Source organism: Myzus persicae, unplaced genomic scaffold, assembly GCF_001856785.1.
Source record: "Myzus persicae strain clone G006 unplaced genomic scaffold, MPER_G0061.0, whole genome shotgun sequence".
In the NCBI taxonomy this organism is placed as follows: domain Eukaryota; kingdom Metazoa; phylum Arthropoda; class Insecta; order Hemiptera; family Aphididae; genus Myzus; species Myzus persicae.
The window spans coordinates 12,067-31,123 of NW_019101308.1; the positions used below are offsets into that span (position 1 = coordinate 12,067).

General features: G+C 30.3%; 3 protein-coding genes across 5 annotated transcripts; 2 read left to right on the forward strand and 1 right to left on the reverse strand.

The window, feature by feature from the left end:
• The first annotated feature begins 3,082 nt into the window (after nucleotides 1–3,082).
• LOC111028596 lies at nucleotides 3,083–3,516 on the forward strand. The gene is made up of 2 exons (XM_022307300.1): nucleotides 3,083–3,362; nucleotides 3,419–3,516. The coding sequence occupies exons 1-2, from the start codon at nucleotides 3,083–3,085 to the stop codon at nucleotides 3,514–3,516; spliced, it is 378 nt and encodes a 125-aa protein (XP_022162992.1).
• A 647-nt stretch (nucleotides 3,517–4,163) lies between these two features.
• Nucleotides 4,164–6,756, reverse strand: LOC111028603 (mitochondrial chaperone BCS1). 2 transcript variants are annotated; one of them, XM_022307323.1, is made up of 6 exons: nucleotides 6,558–6,756; nucleotides 6,063–6,462; nucleotides 5,353–5,492; nucleotides 4,853–5,281; nucleotides 4,657–4,774; nucleotides 4,164–4,592 (listed from the first exon to the last, which is right to left on the reverse strand). In XM_022307323.1, exons 2-6 carry the CDS (start codon nucleotides 6,383–6,385, stop codon nucleotides 4,328–4,330), a joined length of 1,275 nt encoding a protein of 424 aa, XP_022163015.1. In that variant the 5' UTR covers nucleotides 6,386–6,462; nucleotides 6,558–6,756; the 3' UTR covers nucleotides 4,164–4,327. The 2 variants fall into 2 exon arrangements, with proteins under 2 accessions (XP_022163015.1, XP_022163014.1); XM_022307322.1 differs by having other exon boundaries at nucleotides 6,063–6,756.
• A 283-nt stretch (nucleotides 6,757–7,039) lies between these two features.
• Nucleotides 7,040–18,545, forward strand: LOC111028602 (GTPase-activating protein). 2 transcript variants are annotated; one of them, XM_022307320.1, is made up of 18 exons: nucleotides 7,040–7,352; nucleotides 7,549–7,660; nucleotides 11,054–11,237; nucleotides 13,301–13,513; nucleotides 13,584–13,747; nucleotides 13,812–13,983; nucleotides 14,071–14,219; nucleotides 15,142–15,343; nucleotides 15,427–15,538; nucleotides 15,616–15,722; nucleotides 15,790–15,942; nucleotides 16,004–16,077; nucleotides 16,166–16,189; nucleotides 16,357–16,463; nucleotides 16,529–16,772; nucleotides 16,834–16,985; nucleotides 18,152–18,329; nucleotides 18,439–18,545. In XM_022307320.1, exons 1-18 carry the CDS (start codon nucleotides 7,292–7,294, stop codon nucleotides 18,518–18,520), a joined length of 2,490 nt encoding a protein of 829 aa, XP_022163012.1. In that variant the 5' UTR covers nucleotides 7,040–7,291; the 3' UTR covers nucleotides 18,521–18,545. The 2 variants fall into 2 exon arrangements, with proteins under 2 accessions (XP_022163012.1, XP_022163013.1); XM_022307321.1 differs by lacking the exon at nucleotides 16,166–16,189.
• The last annotated feature ends 512 nt before the right edge of the window (nucleotides 18,546–19,057 follow it).

The following is a 19,057-nucleotide window of genomic DNA, read 5'->3' on the forward strand; positions in this document are numbered from 1 at the left end:
AGTCGTCGTTTTCACTTATCAACTATGAATTGAATTGTTGCGGAAAAGTTGACGACCCTTCAGCCTTCAGGACGTGATTAGATTTTTGTGCTCGAATCATGATACGTTTGCTTAAAACATTTTTCAAGATACAACTGACTCTTTTAATTGTCGCAGTACCTGTGACAGGATGAGTTTTATACAGTTCCGAGATTTGCATATTGAAGTGAATTGCATGGTCAAAGCAACATGTTCCTTGGTTTGATCTCCCTTGCCGATAGATACAATATTTCACCATTTGCCGGTAATCTCTATTTCGAAAATTACAGCTGCTACACTTTAAGGGCAGTTGGAGCTTTTAAGTGCTTCCAAACTCTATCAATGGACAATGGTATTTTGTCTGCCACGATAAATGATAATGACTTTTAAGCCATCCGCGCTTATATTTTTTAATGAGTATTGGAAATCTCGGACCAAACTGTTGTCTTTGTGGAATAATGTTCCCTAATGTAGGAATGGTCCAGCCACATAGCTAAGTTAAAGTTACTAGTGGTTTAGCCAGTGGTGACAAATTGACTTTGCCGTTAGAACATGAGTGCAAGACATGTAAGGCGAGAAAATAAGCTAGAAATAAACTCAAAGGATCTGTAGATATAACAATAGTTTAGGAGTCTATTAATTACTGACTGACCAATATCAATTTTCATACATTATATCAGTGGCGTAGCCAGGATTTTTTTTCGGGGTGGAGGGGGGGGCTAATCAATTTTTTACACAGTGGTGGTTTAGTTTTTGATCGAATACCATAGACCATTAAAATAATTTTTTTATTTTATTAACATTTCGGGGGGGGGGGGGGGAGGCTGCAGCCTCCTCAGCCTCCCCCTGGCTACCCCATTGTATTATATTGATAAAATAACTACATTTCTTTCAATAATAATATTAACAAAATTACTTTTAAAAATGTTTAATAAAATATCTTGGTGAATAGTCTTGTACCACAAGTTTCACAAGAAAATTATTGATGGAAATAATCAACCTACCACATTGGTTGAGCTTCATATTATCACTGAGTAACTTTAACTCGATACGAAGATATTTGATGATCAAATTAAGTGTCACATTTTACCAAACCTATTTGAATAGGGTGCAGAGTTCCCCAACTTTCAACCATTTTCTCTATAATTTTTAGTTGATTTACAATTGATACTGTATTACTGTCATATCATACCCTTACACATTCATCAATTGTAAGTCAGTTTCTAGTTTTTATCAGAATTTCCGTGGTCTCCCGGCGAAAATTGTAAAGTTTAAATGTAATGTAGTCTGTATGAATTTTGATTTTTTTGTATTAACTGAAACTAGATGAACCAATTATTTCACTGATTGTGAACTTGGTTTTGCCAATTATAATATTTACAGATATGACAGATGTTCTAATACTAGCAAATGTTTAAGGGCTGGCAGAGTTCTCATTTGCATACGAAAATATTTATCTTCCAAATTAATTGATATTCTTGAAATTAATGATGAACACCTATTGTAATGCTCCCTGTTGGGTCCTCTAAGTTCATAATTATTTCCTCCTCTGAGTCAACCAATTTTATTTGAAAATTTTATGTCCATCTTGGAAACTGTATATCAACAACACTCTGAACACACATTTTTACTCTGTGGACAGTTCAACTTACCTGATATTTCTTGGTCTAATAATTCACATGACCTTACTTATACTTCATCCTCTCATCATCAAATGCCTTGTGTTCCTGAATTACTTGCTTTCAATGGGTTCTACCGAAAAAATTCCATTTTAAACTCTAAAGGTTTCCATTCTTGATCTTATCTGTTGTAAGATCGATTCCGTTGTTTTTTGTGAATCCCTTGAACCATTTGTTCCACCTGATTCTTATCATCCTCCTCTTTATGTCTCATTTCATATTATCTCCTCTACGTTTTATAAGTTATTACTCGCATTATTTTCACAATTTCTAAAATATTGGTTACAATTGTATTATAAATTGTTTGTCTTCCTATGATTGGGTATCTACCCTATCCGACCTTGACTTAAATACTTTAGTTAATACTTTCACTGATTCTCTTCACAATTCAATCTTGAGGTTTGTCCATGTGTCTCACTTCTATAAATCTAGTTTCCCTCCCTGGGTAACCAAAGAGCTCAAAGCTTTAGTCCATCGTAAAAATAAAGCTCATGTGAAGTTTAAATCTACATTTGATCCTGCTGATTATAGTGCCTTTTCCTTACTCCACGCAAAATGTAAATAAACGTATAAAAAATGTCATAAATCTTTTGTTGAACAGTCAGAAAAATATTTATCCTCGAATCACAAGAAATGTTGAGATTTTGTACACAGATTACAATCATGTTGCAAACGTAGTTTCTTTGCATGGTGTCGATAGTTCTTGTAAGCTGGAAAGTGTAAATTTGTTTGCTAAACATTTTTGTTCTATTTATTCTTCAAAATCAGTTATTTCAAACCTCCAACTTTAGAGTCACCATTTTTTGACTTACCGAACTACTGTTACTTCACACCCAATGATGTTTTCCTCAAGCTTAACAGACTAAGAATGTGTTTTCGTTAGGTTACCTAACCTAACGTGATGGAATACCTGGTGATTTCCTGCACAGAAACAGATACATTATTTATATCCTCTTTGATTCCTATTTCAGAGATAACTTGATGTAACATGTAAGTATTTTCCTGATGTATGGAAAATCGGTTCTATTATTCCCATTCGAAAATTTGGTAGCCCCTCGATAGTGACAAATTATAGACCTATTTCTAAGTGTTTTGAGTCCCTAGTCTTAGACTCAATTCAGCCTTCAGTTAACTTGATTTTAGCCAACGAACAACACGGTTTTCGTCCAGGTAGATCTACGGTTACATGAAACCTCAAATTCTGCAGTTTCATACTCGGTTCTTTCAAAGAAGGATCACAATTCACAAATTGATGACATCTATACTGACTTTGTTAAGGCGTTTGATTCAGTTAATCATGAGGTTCTTATTTCTATACTTCGTGCATCAGGTTTTGGAGATTCTATACTACCCTGGTACAATTAATTCTTATTGAATAAATCGCAATGTGCAACACAAAATCTGATGTATTTCTATTTATCTCTGGTGTACCCCAAGGTGGACATCTATCACCACTTTTATTCTCGTTCTTTGTTAACAGTGCTCGTACCTCCCTCAAGCATAGCCAACTTCTCTGTTTTGCTGATGACTTGAATATTTTGCTTAGGATTTACTCAGTCGATGATTGTCTCAAACTCCAGGACGATCTTAATAGTTTCTTTTCCTGGGCTGAAGATCTCGGTCTTACATTACATGTTAATAAATGCCGGTCAATAGTATTCACCAGTAGTAGATCTCTTAGCACTTTTTCTTACACTATAAATGGATTAATTTGATTCCAGTTGATTCTACCATTTGCGATCTTGGATTTAGTTTTACTTTCTCTCATTGTCCTCGTGCCCACATCGATAAAATTACTTGCAAAGCTTTAAAGGGATAAGGTTTCATTAACAGAATATCTGGTGAATTTAAACTCACTAGCTCTCCTAAATCCTTATATTGTGCACTTATATGACCTATCGCTTAATATGGCCCAGTAGTATGGGATCCTCAAACAGCTGATGCCTACTTACAACTCAAACGGGTTCAGCGTAAATTCTTCTGCAGTATGAAATATTCCTTGAATTTAAACTGCACCCCTCATGATTATACTCCCCTTCTTCGTCTCCTAAACATATCTTCCTTAGCATAATCCTCCTTTGTCGACTCCCCTTCCCCTCTGCCTTAATAAACTTTTAAGTTCCTGACAGATGCACTCGCAATATACATACTTTTTTTATTGCATATTGCCCAACAAATTATTTAAAAAACTAGCCCATTAGCTGTATAATGAAATTAGCCAATGATGATCCGTCATTTCTTCCATAGAAGTACGATACTTTATTATCATTTATTTTGTTTTGTTGTATTATCATTACACATGTATATATATTCCACACTTTAAAATGTATTTACTTTTTTGCAACAATACACCATAATAGTAACTCGGGCTCACGGCCGTTTATATTTAATAAATAAATAAAAATGCTTGATACAGTTGAATAGATAAATGTAATAATATATGCTTAAAATAATACTCTGTTCATATCAAATAAATATATTGTTTATTTTACTATTATTACAACATCAAAATACATGTCGACCACTATTAGTCGAAAGTCACTCAAAATTATAAATAATATTAATTGAGAAACAGATAAGTAATAACAATAATTTCATAGTTATATAACAAACTTGTATTTATTAATTTTTTATGTTTCCCAGATTAAATTATGATTCTTAATTAATTCACTGGGAGAAGAGTCTTCTAATAACATAAAATAACCTTGTATTTGAGCTGCACTTGCAGGTTTTCCAGTCTTAAAAACAGTTTCTGCAAATTCCTTACTATATTTTTCACTGTCATTATTTTCTAGGAAAAATCGGTTATACATTCGTTCAATTTGTGATTGAGAACAATGACCTATATACTCCTTGGAATCTACTCTACCAGGTCTAATCAATGCAGCATCTAGTCTAAATATAAAAAGTCGAAAAATTTAAGAATTTGTATTCAATAAGTAAAGAATTATTTACTTACCTTTCAATGTAATTTGTTGTCATAAATAATATTCTAGCTTCAGATGAAGCTGCTCCATCAAGAGCATTTAATAAGCCACTTAAAGTTACCCGGCTCAGTCCATCATAAGCAGTAGCAACTAAAAAAGTTATTATATATTAAAGATATATCCATTATTATTTTATGAATATGTACACCTGAACCAATTAAACAATACCTTGTTTAGATTCATGTCTTCCACCAAAGGCTGCATCTACATCTTCTAATAATATAATTGTATTTTGAGGAGCAGCGGTCATTAAATAGTTTAATCTATCATCAGTGAGTCCACGTTCACTTAAATTTAATAAACATACGCCAAACTGCAGTTCTCCAGCTAAAGCTTTGATAAAAGATGTTTTTCCACAACCAGGTGGCCCATGCAATAAATAACCTCTTCTATATGGTATCCCACGTTCAATGTACCAATAAGGTTTGGCAATAAACTTTTGTACATCCTTTAATATTCTTTCAGAAATACCATCATCTAATACAACTGACTTTAGAGGCCTAGGCTTTTGTGGATGTCCAAAAGGACGCCATTCTGATCCCAATGCAGTATATACTATTGTACGGCCTTCCAAAGTTTTTAAAGCCATTTGACGAGCTACCTGACAAAATAATCAAAGTAAATTGTATTGTGAGTATATTATAATAAATTTATATTTTACATTTTACCTTCTTCTAATATATTAGTGAATAGCGACTTATTTGTACCAAATGTGGTGAGTACAACATTTTCCCATGGAACACCAGCATGTAAATCTAACGATTGTTGTTCCCTCGTTCTAGTAACTTGAATATATTTACCCTGGTACCTGAAAAAATAAATTTTATCATATAGAATCAATGATTCAATAAAATTGTTTTTAATTAAGTAGGTACATCTGATATAATTTTTAAGAGAATGGAGTGGAATGTAGGCTGTAGGGCATCAGACAATAAAATGGAAATAATGGTGAGAAATAAATGTATTAGGATAGTGTAGTAGTGGCACCAATTACAGACAAAATGAGGGAGAATAGGTCGAGATGGTTCAGTCGTGTTATGAGGGGAGGTGACTTAGAGGCAATGATAATGGCTATGGAAATAGAGGTTAAAAGGAGAGAGGGTGAGTATAGAACCGGAGCAAGAGGATTACAGGAAGTGCAGCCGAACGGGGCCGTGAGCTTAGTGTAATGACAAATGGTATAGTACAAATAATTACTAACATTCAACTACAAATTGTGATAACTTTTTCACAACAGTCTCGCTCACATGGGAATTGGGGACAGAGTGAGTATTTTTATTTCATTTTGTGGTATCTAAGATCAAACTATTAACTAAGTAATCAATATAATAAAATTCCACCTATGCGGTTGACAGAGAAGTAACAACAAGCTACTTACTCGATTAAATGTACTCCAATACTGGGTAAGAAATGATACGTGGTGTTCACCCGTCCGGTGTCCATTTGCTCGAAAGTCGTCTCAACGCTCAGGTGCTGAGTGCGCCGGGCTGCCTTTTGAGTTACCCACAACAGTACCCATTGATAGCTTTTGTCACGGCACGGCACTTCCAAGGTCATCATGAAATTACGGCGAAACAACACTAGACCGGCAGAGGCGCCCTTGCGCAACACGGCCGCTCCTAAGCCGAGCCCGAACAGACCGAAGCCTGCGCCGAAGTATGGATTGTCACCGAGCGTGGATAGTAGATCGGACAACGGCATTTTCGAAAAATAAAATATAAATAATAGTAATAGAGCAGGCTTATGAATGATCGTCCCCTGTAGTTTTTCAGCACTAGCTATAGATAGAACACGACCATAGAAAATAGATTAGTACGACCTTAGATCATTGTAATCATCGTATGGGTATGAACTTGATCTAACTACTCATTACCATTACTATCCAATAGCTACTATTCAGTTAAGACTTTAAGAGTACTGCACTTCGATATATTTATTATTTTAATCACAGCATTAATAATAATATCACAGGACACAGAATAAAAATATGTCTGCTTGTAATCAATAATGGTCCGTGACCGTTTGTACGTTCAGATGGTGGCTGGCCGTCACTCGACAACGCACCGAACTTCAGATTGTGGTCTACGAAAAAGAAAAAATACAGACCACGGTCGTTCGTCCGACCACCGACCGTCACTTGTCAAATGGAGGGGAGTCCCAAAATCTGTCTAACTCTGTGTCGGCGATATATTTTGGCTGTGTGGGGAGGTGGTGCGGTCGGTCCGTCCATTCTGTCGTCGGGTGAAGTGGCCGCAGTTTAGGCGGATTGGCCGGAAACGTGGATCGTTTGGGAACACCTGACCGACATACGTTTCCGCCCGACGGGAAACCCCGCGCGCTGCGGCCCGCCCGCACACTTAATGCCGTCTTCGTTGCACTATCTCCCCGTCACCGTCGCTCGCTCACGCGCGCGCGCTAGCTCACCCGTCCGTCCTGTCCCCCGAGCATTTCGCATGAATGGGAACGCTTTTCGGAAGGAAGGACACAACCAACACACACACGCAAACATACACAACACACACACACCGAAAAACCATGAATCAATTACTTTTTTGAATGAAACGTCGTTGATGAATTGGCGGTGGACGTGCACCGGGTTTGCGCGGAATGACGATGGCCGAGGGTAAGCCGAACTTCAGGGTCGTGGAGAGACTAAAGATCAAAATTGGTGAGTGGTTCCATATCATAACGTTATGTCCGTTGTTCCGTGTCGTGTAGTCGACACGGGTTGGGGGGGCATATTTTCGGGTGCCAGTTTCGATGCCCCCCCTGCGCATTGTCTTACGTGTTAATGCATCAATGGAGACCTGTTAATCCCCGAAAAAATATTCATGAATGACCAAATCTTGTTGTTTTGATTATAGGTGATGCGAAGAATTTGGGCAAGGGACACTCGTCGCTCAGGGACGGACATTGCACAATCACACTCGACCAGGAAGAAATTTTCCGTACGGCCACTATTGAAAAAGCGATTGAGTGAGTACACCTACCCAGCCGATTGTTTGTGGTTTATCAATTTTATGTCATACTTATGTACTGTCGACATGCCCTTGTAATAGAAACTGCTGGTACACTGGGTCGTGCAGGATCTTATTCTGTTCAAAAAATAATTCTGAATACTTTTTAATTAAGAGGTATAGGGACTATTTATTGGTAACTAAAACAACAGTAGTAGATAATGGCAGTTGCCATTGTAATCACTTCATTATCTTTATGCATTATAGGTAGGTACACAGATTATGTATGTGTATCAATCCTGTATACATTTTTTAAAAATTAGAGGTTTAATTTTAATTAAACGTTTGGTATTTGATCTCAATATATTATTATTGGTTATAAAAAAAAAAAACAATTATTAATTAAATTTGATACTAACTATTTAAAGATCTATAACTATGAAGTAATACATTTTGTAAGTTCAATTGTTTTTGTTTAGCGAGCTTATATCTTATGAATATACAAATACCTAATCAAATTAATTCAATTTACATTTGGTAGAATTATTTTGGCGTTTCCTTTCTAGTTCCTATATAACTTTATATGCATCTATAGATTTTTAATCATAGACATTTGTATTACCTACCTATTCTAAACTGTGATATTGCCTACATACAGTTTTATTATAACACTTAACTATACCTACGAAATGTAATCATTTAGGTGAACTTAATTACCTAATACAATTTTTGATTACATAGAAGCATACACATTTTAGAACATAATATTTGATTGGATCTTTTTATTCTACTCTATTATAATGTGTACATATTCCTAATTGGCCTGATAATTTATTTTTGTGTTATTATAAATCTACATATTATTATTATGTTTCTATTGAGATACCTAGTTGTATATATTATTATATTAATCAAACTAATTTTTATCTATTTTTATATTTAGCATGAGAATAATTAAGATAAAACTAATATAATGTTCAAGTCTAAAATGAAAGAATTAACCATTGTTATCATTATCACTTGAATAGAGATCAGCTATAGATATATTAAACTAGAGAGTAGTTACATAAAAAATGATAAACATTTGAAATTAAATTTATATGCATACCTAACAATTTAGTTAACTTTGTACCTAACTTTTTAAATTTGAATTTCCTTCTAATACCTACTAACGTATATATTTTAAATAAAATGTCTACTGAATACCTATAGAACATAATATAGTGCTGTAATATTGTAAATATCTTATTTATATTGTCTATACATTAATGTATTTATTAATATAGATTATAGTAAAATAATTCATTCAAGGCACGTATTAATAATTTTAATGGCACGTGAATATATTAAATGTTTGTTTTCCAAAAATGTTATGAAATTTATAATTATAATGTACAACATTTTGATATAAATATTATTTTAACCATATAATATCTGATTTAACATGATACCTATATACCTAAAACATCTAAATGCAATTTAATATTTTTAAATAACAAATCAATATTTTATTTTATTTTTCTTACCCAATTTTCATACCTCACATTCAACTTTATCTAACCAGTGAAAGCAGTGGTATAATTTTAACTAACAATCAAACTTTTTCAATTTAGTTAAAATGTAAATATAAATTTGTTTACATAATATAGATCATAAAGTAATATTTATATTTTGTAGTTAATAATCTATACATTTGGGTATAGTATATTTTGCTTATAGTAGGTACAATCATACAATTTCATTTAAATTATTTTAAATTGTTGTTATTAATTATTAGGAATTAGTTAAATTATCATCTTTAAAATAAATACCTAAACCTATAAGTAGATAAGTAGCATTTTTTAAAAAAATTTCTTGACAAATTGTGTGAATCACAGTCCTTGTAATGAATTGCAATTAATATTCTATACTTTGTGTTCTTAATATATTCTAATATTTTATTATATTATTGGGTCTTGTTAAATATTTTAGTTGTATATTTATACATTTTATGAAATTTATATTTAATATAAGCAAATTAATTAATTTTTAAATAGTAAAAAAATAATTCAAATTTAAAACAATTTAAAAACCTATTATAATTGTGAAATTTTGACCATAAATTGAGTACATTGTATAATATTAAAAGTTTGGCAAGGGTGATACCACACAAGTATCTAAATAATTTTAACTCTGCTACATAATTTGGCAAACTTACATTAGACACACTCACTTGGGAATTCACTGGCACTGTTTACGCAGAATAACATAAACAATTTTTTAGGTAAACGTATGAATTCTTTTAAATGTTAAATTATTTTTTTCTTACAATTAGTTGAAAAATTTATGTTTTGACAGATTAATTATATTGAGATATATTTTTCAAGTTGAAACAATAATTCATATTTACTTCAATTGGTATTTGCATATTTAAATTTAAATAACAAATGATTTTTATGTTGTATGTAGTTGTTATATAGAAGAGAGATCTCTATCAAATGTAAATATCCTAAAAATAGACCCATTAACTGTTAAATTTTTTTTTGAAAAATAATCAGGATAATACAATTAAAGAATTTACTGTCATGTGAGAATAATAAATTAACGTTTATGTATTTATAAAAATACCTAATATCTTATTAGTTGAAACAATTCATACTTTTAATCCATCCCTTCTATCATACAACAAAATTTTTTTTTTCTTTGCGACATACACTTACCGTGTATAAAATATAGGTTCTACATTTTCAATTAAAAAAAATGAACAAGTAATAACATTCATGGTATTTTGTGAATTGTAAATTTAATTTAGTAGAATTTTGTTGTTACTACTTCATATAAAATCATTTAAATAACCTATTAAAAAGTTATTATTTTGTTTTATAATATTATAATTAATTTGAAAAATGTTGTGTAGGTGGAGGTAGGTTATCTACACGTTGTAATATTTGGAACAGTACTATGACCCGTTTTCAGAAAGTTGGCTAAAAATAATGAAAATCAGTTCTTGTTGATTTTTACACTGTTTTGGTTTGGTGCACCGGGACAGATAGCGAGAGAATAAAAGTAACAATTAACATTGAGGTAGACAACGTCATAATGTTATAATTATCAGTATTATAGCAAATAATGCCACTATATCAGCATTCAGTGCCAACACCTACCAGTCAACTGCTCTCTCTTCATAGTTTTTTCCCTAGTTTTGATCTGAAATATGAATAGTCAGTAGTCACCTTATGTTTAGATATAACTACAGTAATATTAGGTACTTAAACCATATTATGAGAGTATATAGTACTTTATTCCCACCATATTGCTTATTGTTTAGTTATATATTTTCTCACTATTTCTTTTATAATTATATATAGGTATAATTAGCACATAGTTAATTTATTATTGTCATTAAAATTTATTTATTTTATTCACTTTTTAGTCCATTTTGGGGTGAAGAATTTGAGTTTGAAATACCTCGTCGTTTCCGTTACCTTGGTGTATGTGTTTATGAACGAGATAGACCATTAGGAAGAGTAACTGTCCGAAGGGACCAATTAACATCGTTTAATGACAAGGATCACTGGTTCCCTTTACGACCATTGAATGTTGAATCTGAAGTACAGGTATTTAATTTTATCATTAATTATATATATATAGATTATAGAGTATTATATGTAGATTTAATGTATTATAAGCTTTATAAAATTGGGTAAATTATATTGCAATGGTAAACCCTTACACTTAAATTAATTAACGAAGACCTAAAATGAAATAATTGTTATATTATGTAGAATATGATACAATCTATAATACTATATAACTTTAAATATGTGAATATCATTCACAAAGCATTTGTATAGTCATATAAATAAGAATGACATTGATATTCAACAAGTTAAATAATTTATACAATTTATACAATTTATCATTTCGTATTTCAGTAGATTCATTTTTGTTCGTTTTTGTTGTAAATCTTAACATTTAGGTATATTCTATTATTTATCTTGATTAGTTGGTACTTGATGTGGAGCTGAACATTTTTATAAACATGAAAAAGTTATATCTATTATAAATCTATTTCCTTATCTAATCGTAAATATTAAATAACGAACTTCTGTTTTTCATGTGAATTTTTGGTTGTACAAATCAAGTATAATCTCATAAGTGAAGAAAAATGATTTATAACTATTGAGATTATTGTTGTCTATTATATTATAATTCCTAGTACCAAGGTGTCATAAAAGTATATGTTTGGACAATTTCATTTTGTATATGTTTTGTTTGCATTAGAATATGTAGTTTTTTGTTAAACATCAAGAATGTATACCTAAAAATAAAATGAAAATGGTTTATAAATTGCACCCCTTTATTGCAATCTGTCATTATTATTGTAAAAGAAATAAAGGCATTCAATATACGATATGCTATGTACTGAACGTTTTATGGTTTATTATGGAATCTACAAAAATATAGATATTTACCAATATCTATTCACTGTACTAAATTGTATTATCATCATTTTACAATTAAGATTAGGCTTTTTACAACAAAAATAATATTAGTTTGTGAGTTGTTGTACGTAGATAGTCTTGTAAAGTATTCGAGTAAAAATATTCAAATACTTTTTAAAAAAGTACTCAAACAAATTATTTTAAATAGGTACTTTCTTAAAGTATCTGTATTTAAAATAAAACACTTATTTTCAAATACTTGTCTGTTTTACTTTATATATTTTCTATTTTAATTATAATAATCACGTAAAAAAAAAAGAAATTAATAATTTATTAATCGATTTTTTTTTTTTTCTGTGAATTATACTCAACTGAAAATTCTGATTTGACAAAAACTCAGATCAGTATATTTTTATAGTTATACCAAATGAGATACGGTGTAAAATCCTCTATAAAATTAAGTAAAACTTGAAAATCAGTTTAGTTGATTTATAATTTAAAAAATATATTTATAAACAATATGAAAGTAGGTATTTGGAACTATCTATAAATCATTTTTTAAAGTATTTTTACTTGTACCCAAAAAACTTTTTTTTGAGTATTCAAATTGAAAACGTTTTTGAAAAGTATCTGTTTCTGTAAACTTTAAAAATATATACTTTACAAGACTATGTGGATTATATGTGGTTTGACTGGTTAATTGAATTATTAGTTTGAATGTTTGGCTATGAGTTATTTGTATCAGCTTATAATTTACAATTAAGAAATGTGAGTATGTTTTTAAAAGACACATGATTCATTACTTGATGAACAATCGTGTACTAAAATTTAAAACAAAACTATATTTGTTGGAGATATATAGTTTTCTACTATTTTTAAGAATTTCTATAAATTAAAAATAGTAAAAAACAAGATTCAGAGGGAAATATTTTGAAAGCCATGTGACATATTTACTAAAAATGAGTGTCATACATTTCACTTAACATGCAAAAAAATAAATAATAAATGTAATAGTCATTTATATTTGTGGGATATTTTAATAATATTCTGGTATTGGGTAGTTCAAATAAATGAACAAAGTAAAAATGCTGCATTTTAAAGGCACGTCAATTTTCACTATCAATTGTTTCAAATTAAGTTAGATCAAATATTTATCATAAATAGCATATTGTATAATTATCAAAAAAAAACTATTTCACGTGCTTGTGAGTTGCTAATTAAATGTTTTTGTTCAGGGAAAAATTCATATTGAAATAGAATTTGGCGAAAACCGAGGTAGACTAGGTGTTCGTTTAAATGAAGCGTGTGAATTAGCCATTACAAATGGAAATTGTGATCCATTTGCTGATGTTACAGTTCGATATACAAATGACAAGACAGAAACCCAAAGAACCAAAGTGAAGAAAAAGACTAATTCACCTGTATTTGATGAAGCTTTTGCCTTTACTGTAATGTTTGATAACACTTATGCTACTAACTTATTAAGAAAAACTAGTTTCATAATATTTATTATTTTAGTTACCGGGATTAAGTGGAATTCATAAACAACACATAGCAGGCCAAACACCCACTGCTGATTGGGCTGAACTTATAGTTACACTTTATCATGAAATATCCAGTAGTAATACTGTATTTTTGGGTCAAGTAACCATACCGTTACAAGGAAGAACTGTTAGTGCATGGTAAGTTTACTTAATTGTATAAGATTAAATATTAAATCTCAATCAAATTTTTTTCTGTACAAAGGTATTTTCTTCAACCACGCAATAGAAAGTCAAGTCTCAGGGAAGACCAGGGTTTTAATTATCCAAGTGTAGGATCATTGCGTTTAAAAATTCACTACACGGCTGATCATGTTCTACCATCACACAATTATGAACGTCTAAAACATTTACTGATAAATAGTCATGCAGTAGTGGTATTATTAATATTATTAGTACCTAAATATAATTTATTTATTTTTCAATAAAGTTTTATTAATAAATCATTATTTATAATTATTTAGCCAACAACTGCTAGCACTGTCTACCTTTTGGGAGAAATTATTCCAAATAAAATAGATTCTGCTCAGCCTATTGTACGTATTTTGCTACATCATGGGCAAATTATCCAGACAATCAAATCCCTTGCCTATTGGGAAATATCAAAAGTTACGTAAGTAAATTTAGGATATATTATTATTATTATTTTTAAATTGAAAACCTTAAATGGCTGATAACACTTATTTCAAATTTTGCTGCACATAAATACCTAATAGCCCCTAATACAATGTCATGTCTGTAATCTCTCAATTCCAACCCTTTTAACTCCTACTTATCTTCTCTAGTGCTTCGGATCAAACAAATTATCCTGAAACTCTTCTATCAAACTACATTATAAAATTTCTTCTTTGGATTCCTTGTCACATTGGGATTCATGGCAACAAAGTTGCGAATCACCTTGCCAAATCTACGTCCAACTCAATCTGCCCAGCTCTTACCCAACTTCCTCCAATTAATTTTACCCCCACTTACATGTCTTCATAGTAAAAACCTCTGGACTTTGAAGTGGGCAAATCTAACAGCAGAAATTGCATCAACATATAAAAACATCGCCCCCAAATTAAATTCACTCAACATGGTTCAACTAACGACATCTACCAAGATCCTCAATAGTTCAATACAACCGATTACTCATGGGACACTCACTTTTATCTTATCATTTCTACACGGTTGTTTAAGTCAAGTTTGTAGGAAAGACTCGTGGCTTAAGTGACTCCACTCTGCACCTTACGCCTGGCAGAAAACCCCTGCTACCTTTCTCATCTTCTTTTTGAATGCTCTGACTTGTACCTTGTTTAACTCTAAAATCCCTGATTATACTCGCCAATCTCTTCTCCATTCTTAACTCAAACTCTGAACTTGTTATTAATATAATAATATCATTCATATTGAAGGTTGGTTTCCTTATTTAATATTGTATTGTTAACTGCGAAACTCGTTTAATGTATACTACAATAATTGTCAAGCTATCATTGTAATACAAAAAGCTAAAAAAAACCCCCTTCAAATGTAATAAATGTATGTTTTTTTTGTAGCGATGCAAATACTATATTTCGTGGTAACTCCTTGGTGTCCAAAATGATGGACGAATCAATGCATATTTCTGGAATGAGGTACTTACACGAAACTCTTAGACCCCCATTGGAAAGGCTTTTGGCAGAAAGGAGGCCTTGTGAAATTGATCCTGCAAGAGTTAAAGACACAACAGTTATTAGTCATAATTTGGCAAACTTAAAAGTACATTACAATAGTTTTGAATATTAAATAAACAAGTAGACGAAATTTATCTCTCAATATTAAACTATTAATTTGACTTTTAGATTTATGTGGAAGATGTATTCAAAGCTATTACAACATCAGCTCTAAAATGTCCAACTGTAATGTGCCAATTATTCCATACACTGAAAGAAGTAGCTATAAAATATTTTCCAGGTTAATTTTTTAGATACTTTGGTACATATGTATTTTGAAAATGTTATTTAATCATGATTATTTTAATTTTTTTTTAGAAAACAAAGAAATTAAGTATTCGGTTGTGTCTGGATTTATTTTTTTAAGATTTTTCGCTCCAGCAATATTAGGCCCTAGGCTTTTTGATCTCACAAAAGAACAAATTGTATGCTTTAATTAATTTATCAACTTTTTTTTTTGTTTCATGTATCATGCCTATTATTATTTTTAAGGATTCTCAAACAAACAGAACTCTCACACTGGTATCAAAAACTATCCAAAGCTTAGGTAATCTTGTATGTTCACGATCAAATTTCAAAGAAGAATATATGTCATCGATGTATCAATCCGTATATACTGAACAACATGTTACTGCAGTTAGACAAGTAAAATTATTTACTATAAATAATATTTTATAATATTGTTTCTCACAGTATACGTTTATAGTTTTTAGAAATTATTTCTGCCTCAGCTGGTCCAGAAGAATGTACTCAGGATACTCCCGTAACACTCAAAGAAGGGTAATAATTAATTTAATATTTCATTATTATTTCACCTATGATCACATATTCTCCCATTATTGTTGTATAATGGTTAAATATATTTTAGCTATCTAAGGAAAATTACTTTGTGGTGAGTAATGTGTGTAATAATAATAAGTTACAATACAATGGAAATATATTATATTATGCCAGGTGATTGATATTCCATCATGCAAATATGAAAAATTGAATCCCGATCATCTTGTACATCCATATAATTATATCTCTTAATATTTTAATTGAAATCATTTGCTATAGGATGTTGACAAAACGTGCTCAAGGTCGAAAAAAATTTGGTAGGAAAAATTTTAAACAACGCTATTTTAAATTAACTACACGAGATTTGTCATATGCAAAACAGAAAGGTAGATATTTAGTTTTATATTTATAGAAAGCTCTATTAACGTACAATTATTTTATATTATCTAAGGTAAAGAGTCCCTCTGTACAATTACGTTGTCAGACATATTGGCTGTTGAACGACTTCAACAAGAGTCGTTCAATAAAAATAATATGTTCCAAATAATTCAACCAGAGAGAATTTTATATATACAAGCTAATAATTGTGTTGAAGAGAAAGAATGGGTTGATTTATTGACTAAAATGTGTTTCTCAAACAGTAAGCGACTTACCCTTTATCATCCAGCTGCTTTTATAAATGGCACTTGGCTTTGGTAAGTACAGTAATATAATATTAAATTGATTCTGCATTAAAATATTTAATAACTTTTACAGTTGTAAGTCTAACAATGAAAGAACCAAGGGATGCCAAGAAGTATCAACTTCTGTCGATCATATACAAACTAGTAGTGTTGACGTTGATAGAGAACTCTCTAGAATACATGCGCTTTGTGTAACTCATATTGACAGATTTGATAGTGTATTGAGTAAGTGTGATGTAGTTTTTGTATAGCATTATTATTTTTAGTAATAATATATCAGAAGTGGGGTCCTCATTAGAGACCAACTGACACTTATTTTTCTCAAAATATTTAGTTAAAAAAATGTTTTAATCATATTTTGACTACCCTTAACGATAAAAATGATAGGGAAGTGGACAACAATCTGTCATAAGCTACAATCAAAATAATATAATATACCGCGTGTCCTCGGTAACGGTACACTTAATCACTCATTACCTTGTCAGTAATTTTAAATTGTCTATTAAACTGAACAAATACTGGATCATACATTTCCATGACTTACAATTTCTGTAACTCATTTATTTTGAGCATGCGCAACAAAACTTCATTTTTTTTAAATGGCAACTCCTATTTTGAATATAATTTTTGTTACTGATCGTTTTTTCAAGTAATTTTGATCCATCAACTTGTGTTCTAAACCCAAAATTGGCAACTAAATTTGATTTTTTTTTTTGTCGATTGTACGTATTTTTTGTTTCCAAACACCATGCTATGATCAAACTTGGTATGATTCAAGTAATAAATGAATTAGTATTTTATTTTATTATTATTCATTATGTAATCATGGTGTTTAGAAAATAGAAAAAAAAATTGTAAAAATAAAGAAGAACAAAATCAAATTTAGTTTATTTATTTACTTTTTAAATTATACCTAGCACTAAATTTGAGTATTTTGGGTTCGTAATATGAATGATTGATCAAACTTACTTGAAAAAAAACAATCAATCCAAAAATGATATTCAAAATAGGGGTTGCCTTTAAAGAAAAAAAAGTTGTGATACTCATGCTCAAAATACATGAGCTTAAAAAATTGGAAGTCAAAGAAATGTATGATCCATTAATCTAGTTGAATATACCTGAAACCGATTTGGAAATTATTAATTATTTACAGGGTTATGAATGATGAAGTGTACCCTGTTTCCACGGACACATGGTACAAATATCTATCTATTTAATATCTATTACTATACAAATGATAATTTATAAGGTTGATTATCAAGTCATATTTATAATCAACTATTTAGCCACTTATTTGGTTAGGTTAATATTCTAGGTTAGGTTATTAATATTCTTCTTCATTTTTCAAATTTATGTGATCATTAAATAAACGTATTAATTATTATTTGTAGAAGCATGTGAGTGTAAAGCTGTGTATCCAGGAGATAGATTATGTCTCCCTATACTAATTGAAGATCCCAAAACTACATTTATAACTTTATCTACTTTGCGAGAAATAATATATACATTAGAACAAGAGCATCGAACAGTTTTAAGAACTATTGCTAGAGAAACAAAATATGGCAGCAAGTATGTTATATATTACTGACATAATATTGTATATTTATAAAGAAAATACATTTTAATATAAAAAGAAGTTTACATTTAATTTTACCAAATTAATTTTTATTTATTTCAGACAAGCACCAATTGGTGATGATAATTACCTACTACTAGCAGGACGAAAAGACCTCAGTGCACATCATCAAAAAGTTTGGTAGCATACATTTAAAAGATCCCGTTCGATTTAAAGGGGTAACAATACAAAACATAAATTTAAATAGATTTTTAAAAATCTACATAATTTTTATAGAAACTTAATTCAGTAAATAATTTATATATTACTATTAATATTTTATTAATTATTTTAGGCTTATCCTTTAATGTTAAAAATCGATAATTCTCAAATTTTACAAAAAATTAACCAATAGATATAATGTTGTTATGACATGTATAGTTTTATACACGCTTCTCCATTAACAAAAACCATTGTGCCAACAGTAATTAACACCCTTGTGTTCATATGATAGTATTCATATTACTTAAGTATGTGTATATATATTTTTCATTTTTTTTTTCTTTGGCAGCTTATATTTTTTTACAAATTCTCTATTTCTCTAAATTATTAAAAATTTACCAAATTATTTGTTTAAGTGTTTTATATAGTTTAAAAACAATTAATTGAAATGAAAAACTTAAAGATTATAATATATCTGTTATAAAATGTTGTAAATATGAGTAAATCGACTCCACATTCC

Excerpts from the sequence above, each read along its gene's own strand:
- LOC111028603 (XM_022307323.1), bottom strand. The coding sequence starts at position 6,385 with ATGCCGTTGTCCGATCTACTATCCACGCTCGGTGACAATCCATACTTC. Across the intron at positions 5,493-6,062 it reads ATTGGAGTACATTTAATCGA|GTACCAGGGTAAATATATTC; the intron begins GTAAGTAGCTTG and ends TTATTTTTTCAG. Across the intron at positions 4,593-4,656 it reads ACAACAAATTACATTGAAAG|ACTAGATGCTGCATTGATTA; the intron begins GTAAGTAAATAA and ends TTTTATATTTAG.
- LOC111028602 (XM_022307320.1), top strand. The coding sequence starts at position 7,292 with ATGACGATGGCCGAGGGTAAGCCGAACTTCAGGGTCGTGGAGAGACTA. Across the intron at positions 15,943-16,003 it reads ATGTTACTGCAGTTAGACAA|TTTTTAGAAATTATTTCTGC; the intron begins GTAAAATTATTT and ends ATACGTTTATAG. Across the intron at positions 16,464-16,528 it reads GTCATATGCAAAACAGAAAG|GTAAAGAGTCCCTCTGTACA; the intron begins GTAGATATTTAG and ends ATATTATCTAAG.
- LOC111028596 (XM_022307300.1), top strand. The coding sequence starts at position 3,083 with ATGTGCAACACAAAATCTGATGTATTTCTATTTATCTCTGGTGTACCC. Across the intron at positions 3,363-3,418 it reads CCGGTCAATAGTATTCACCA|TTGATTCTACCATTTGCGAT; the intron begins GTAGTAGATCTC and ends ATTTGATTCCAG.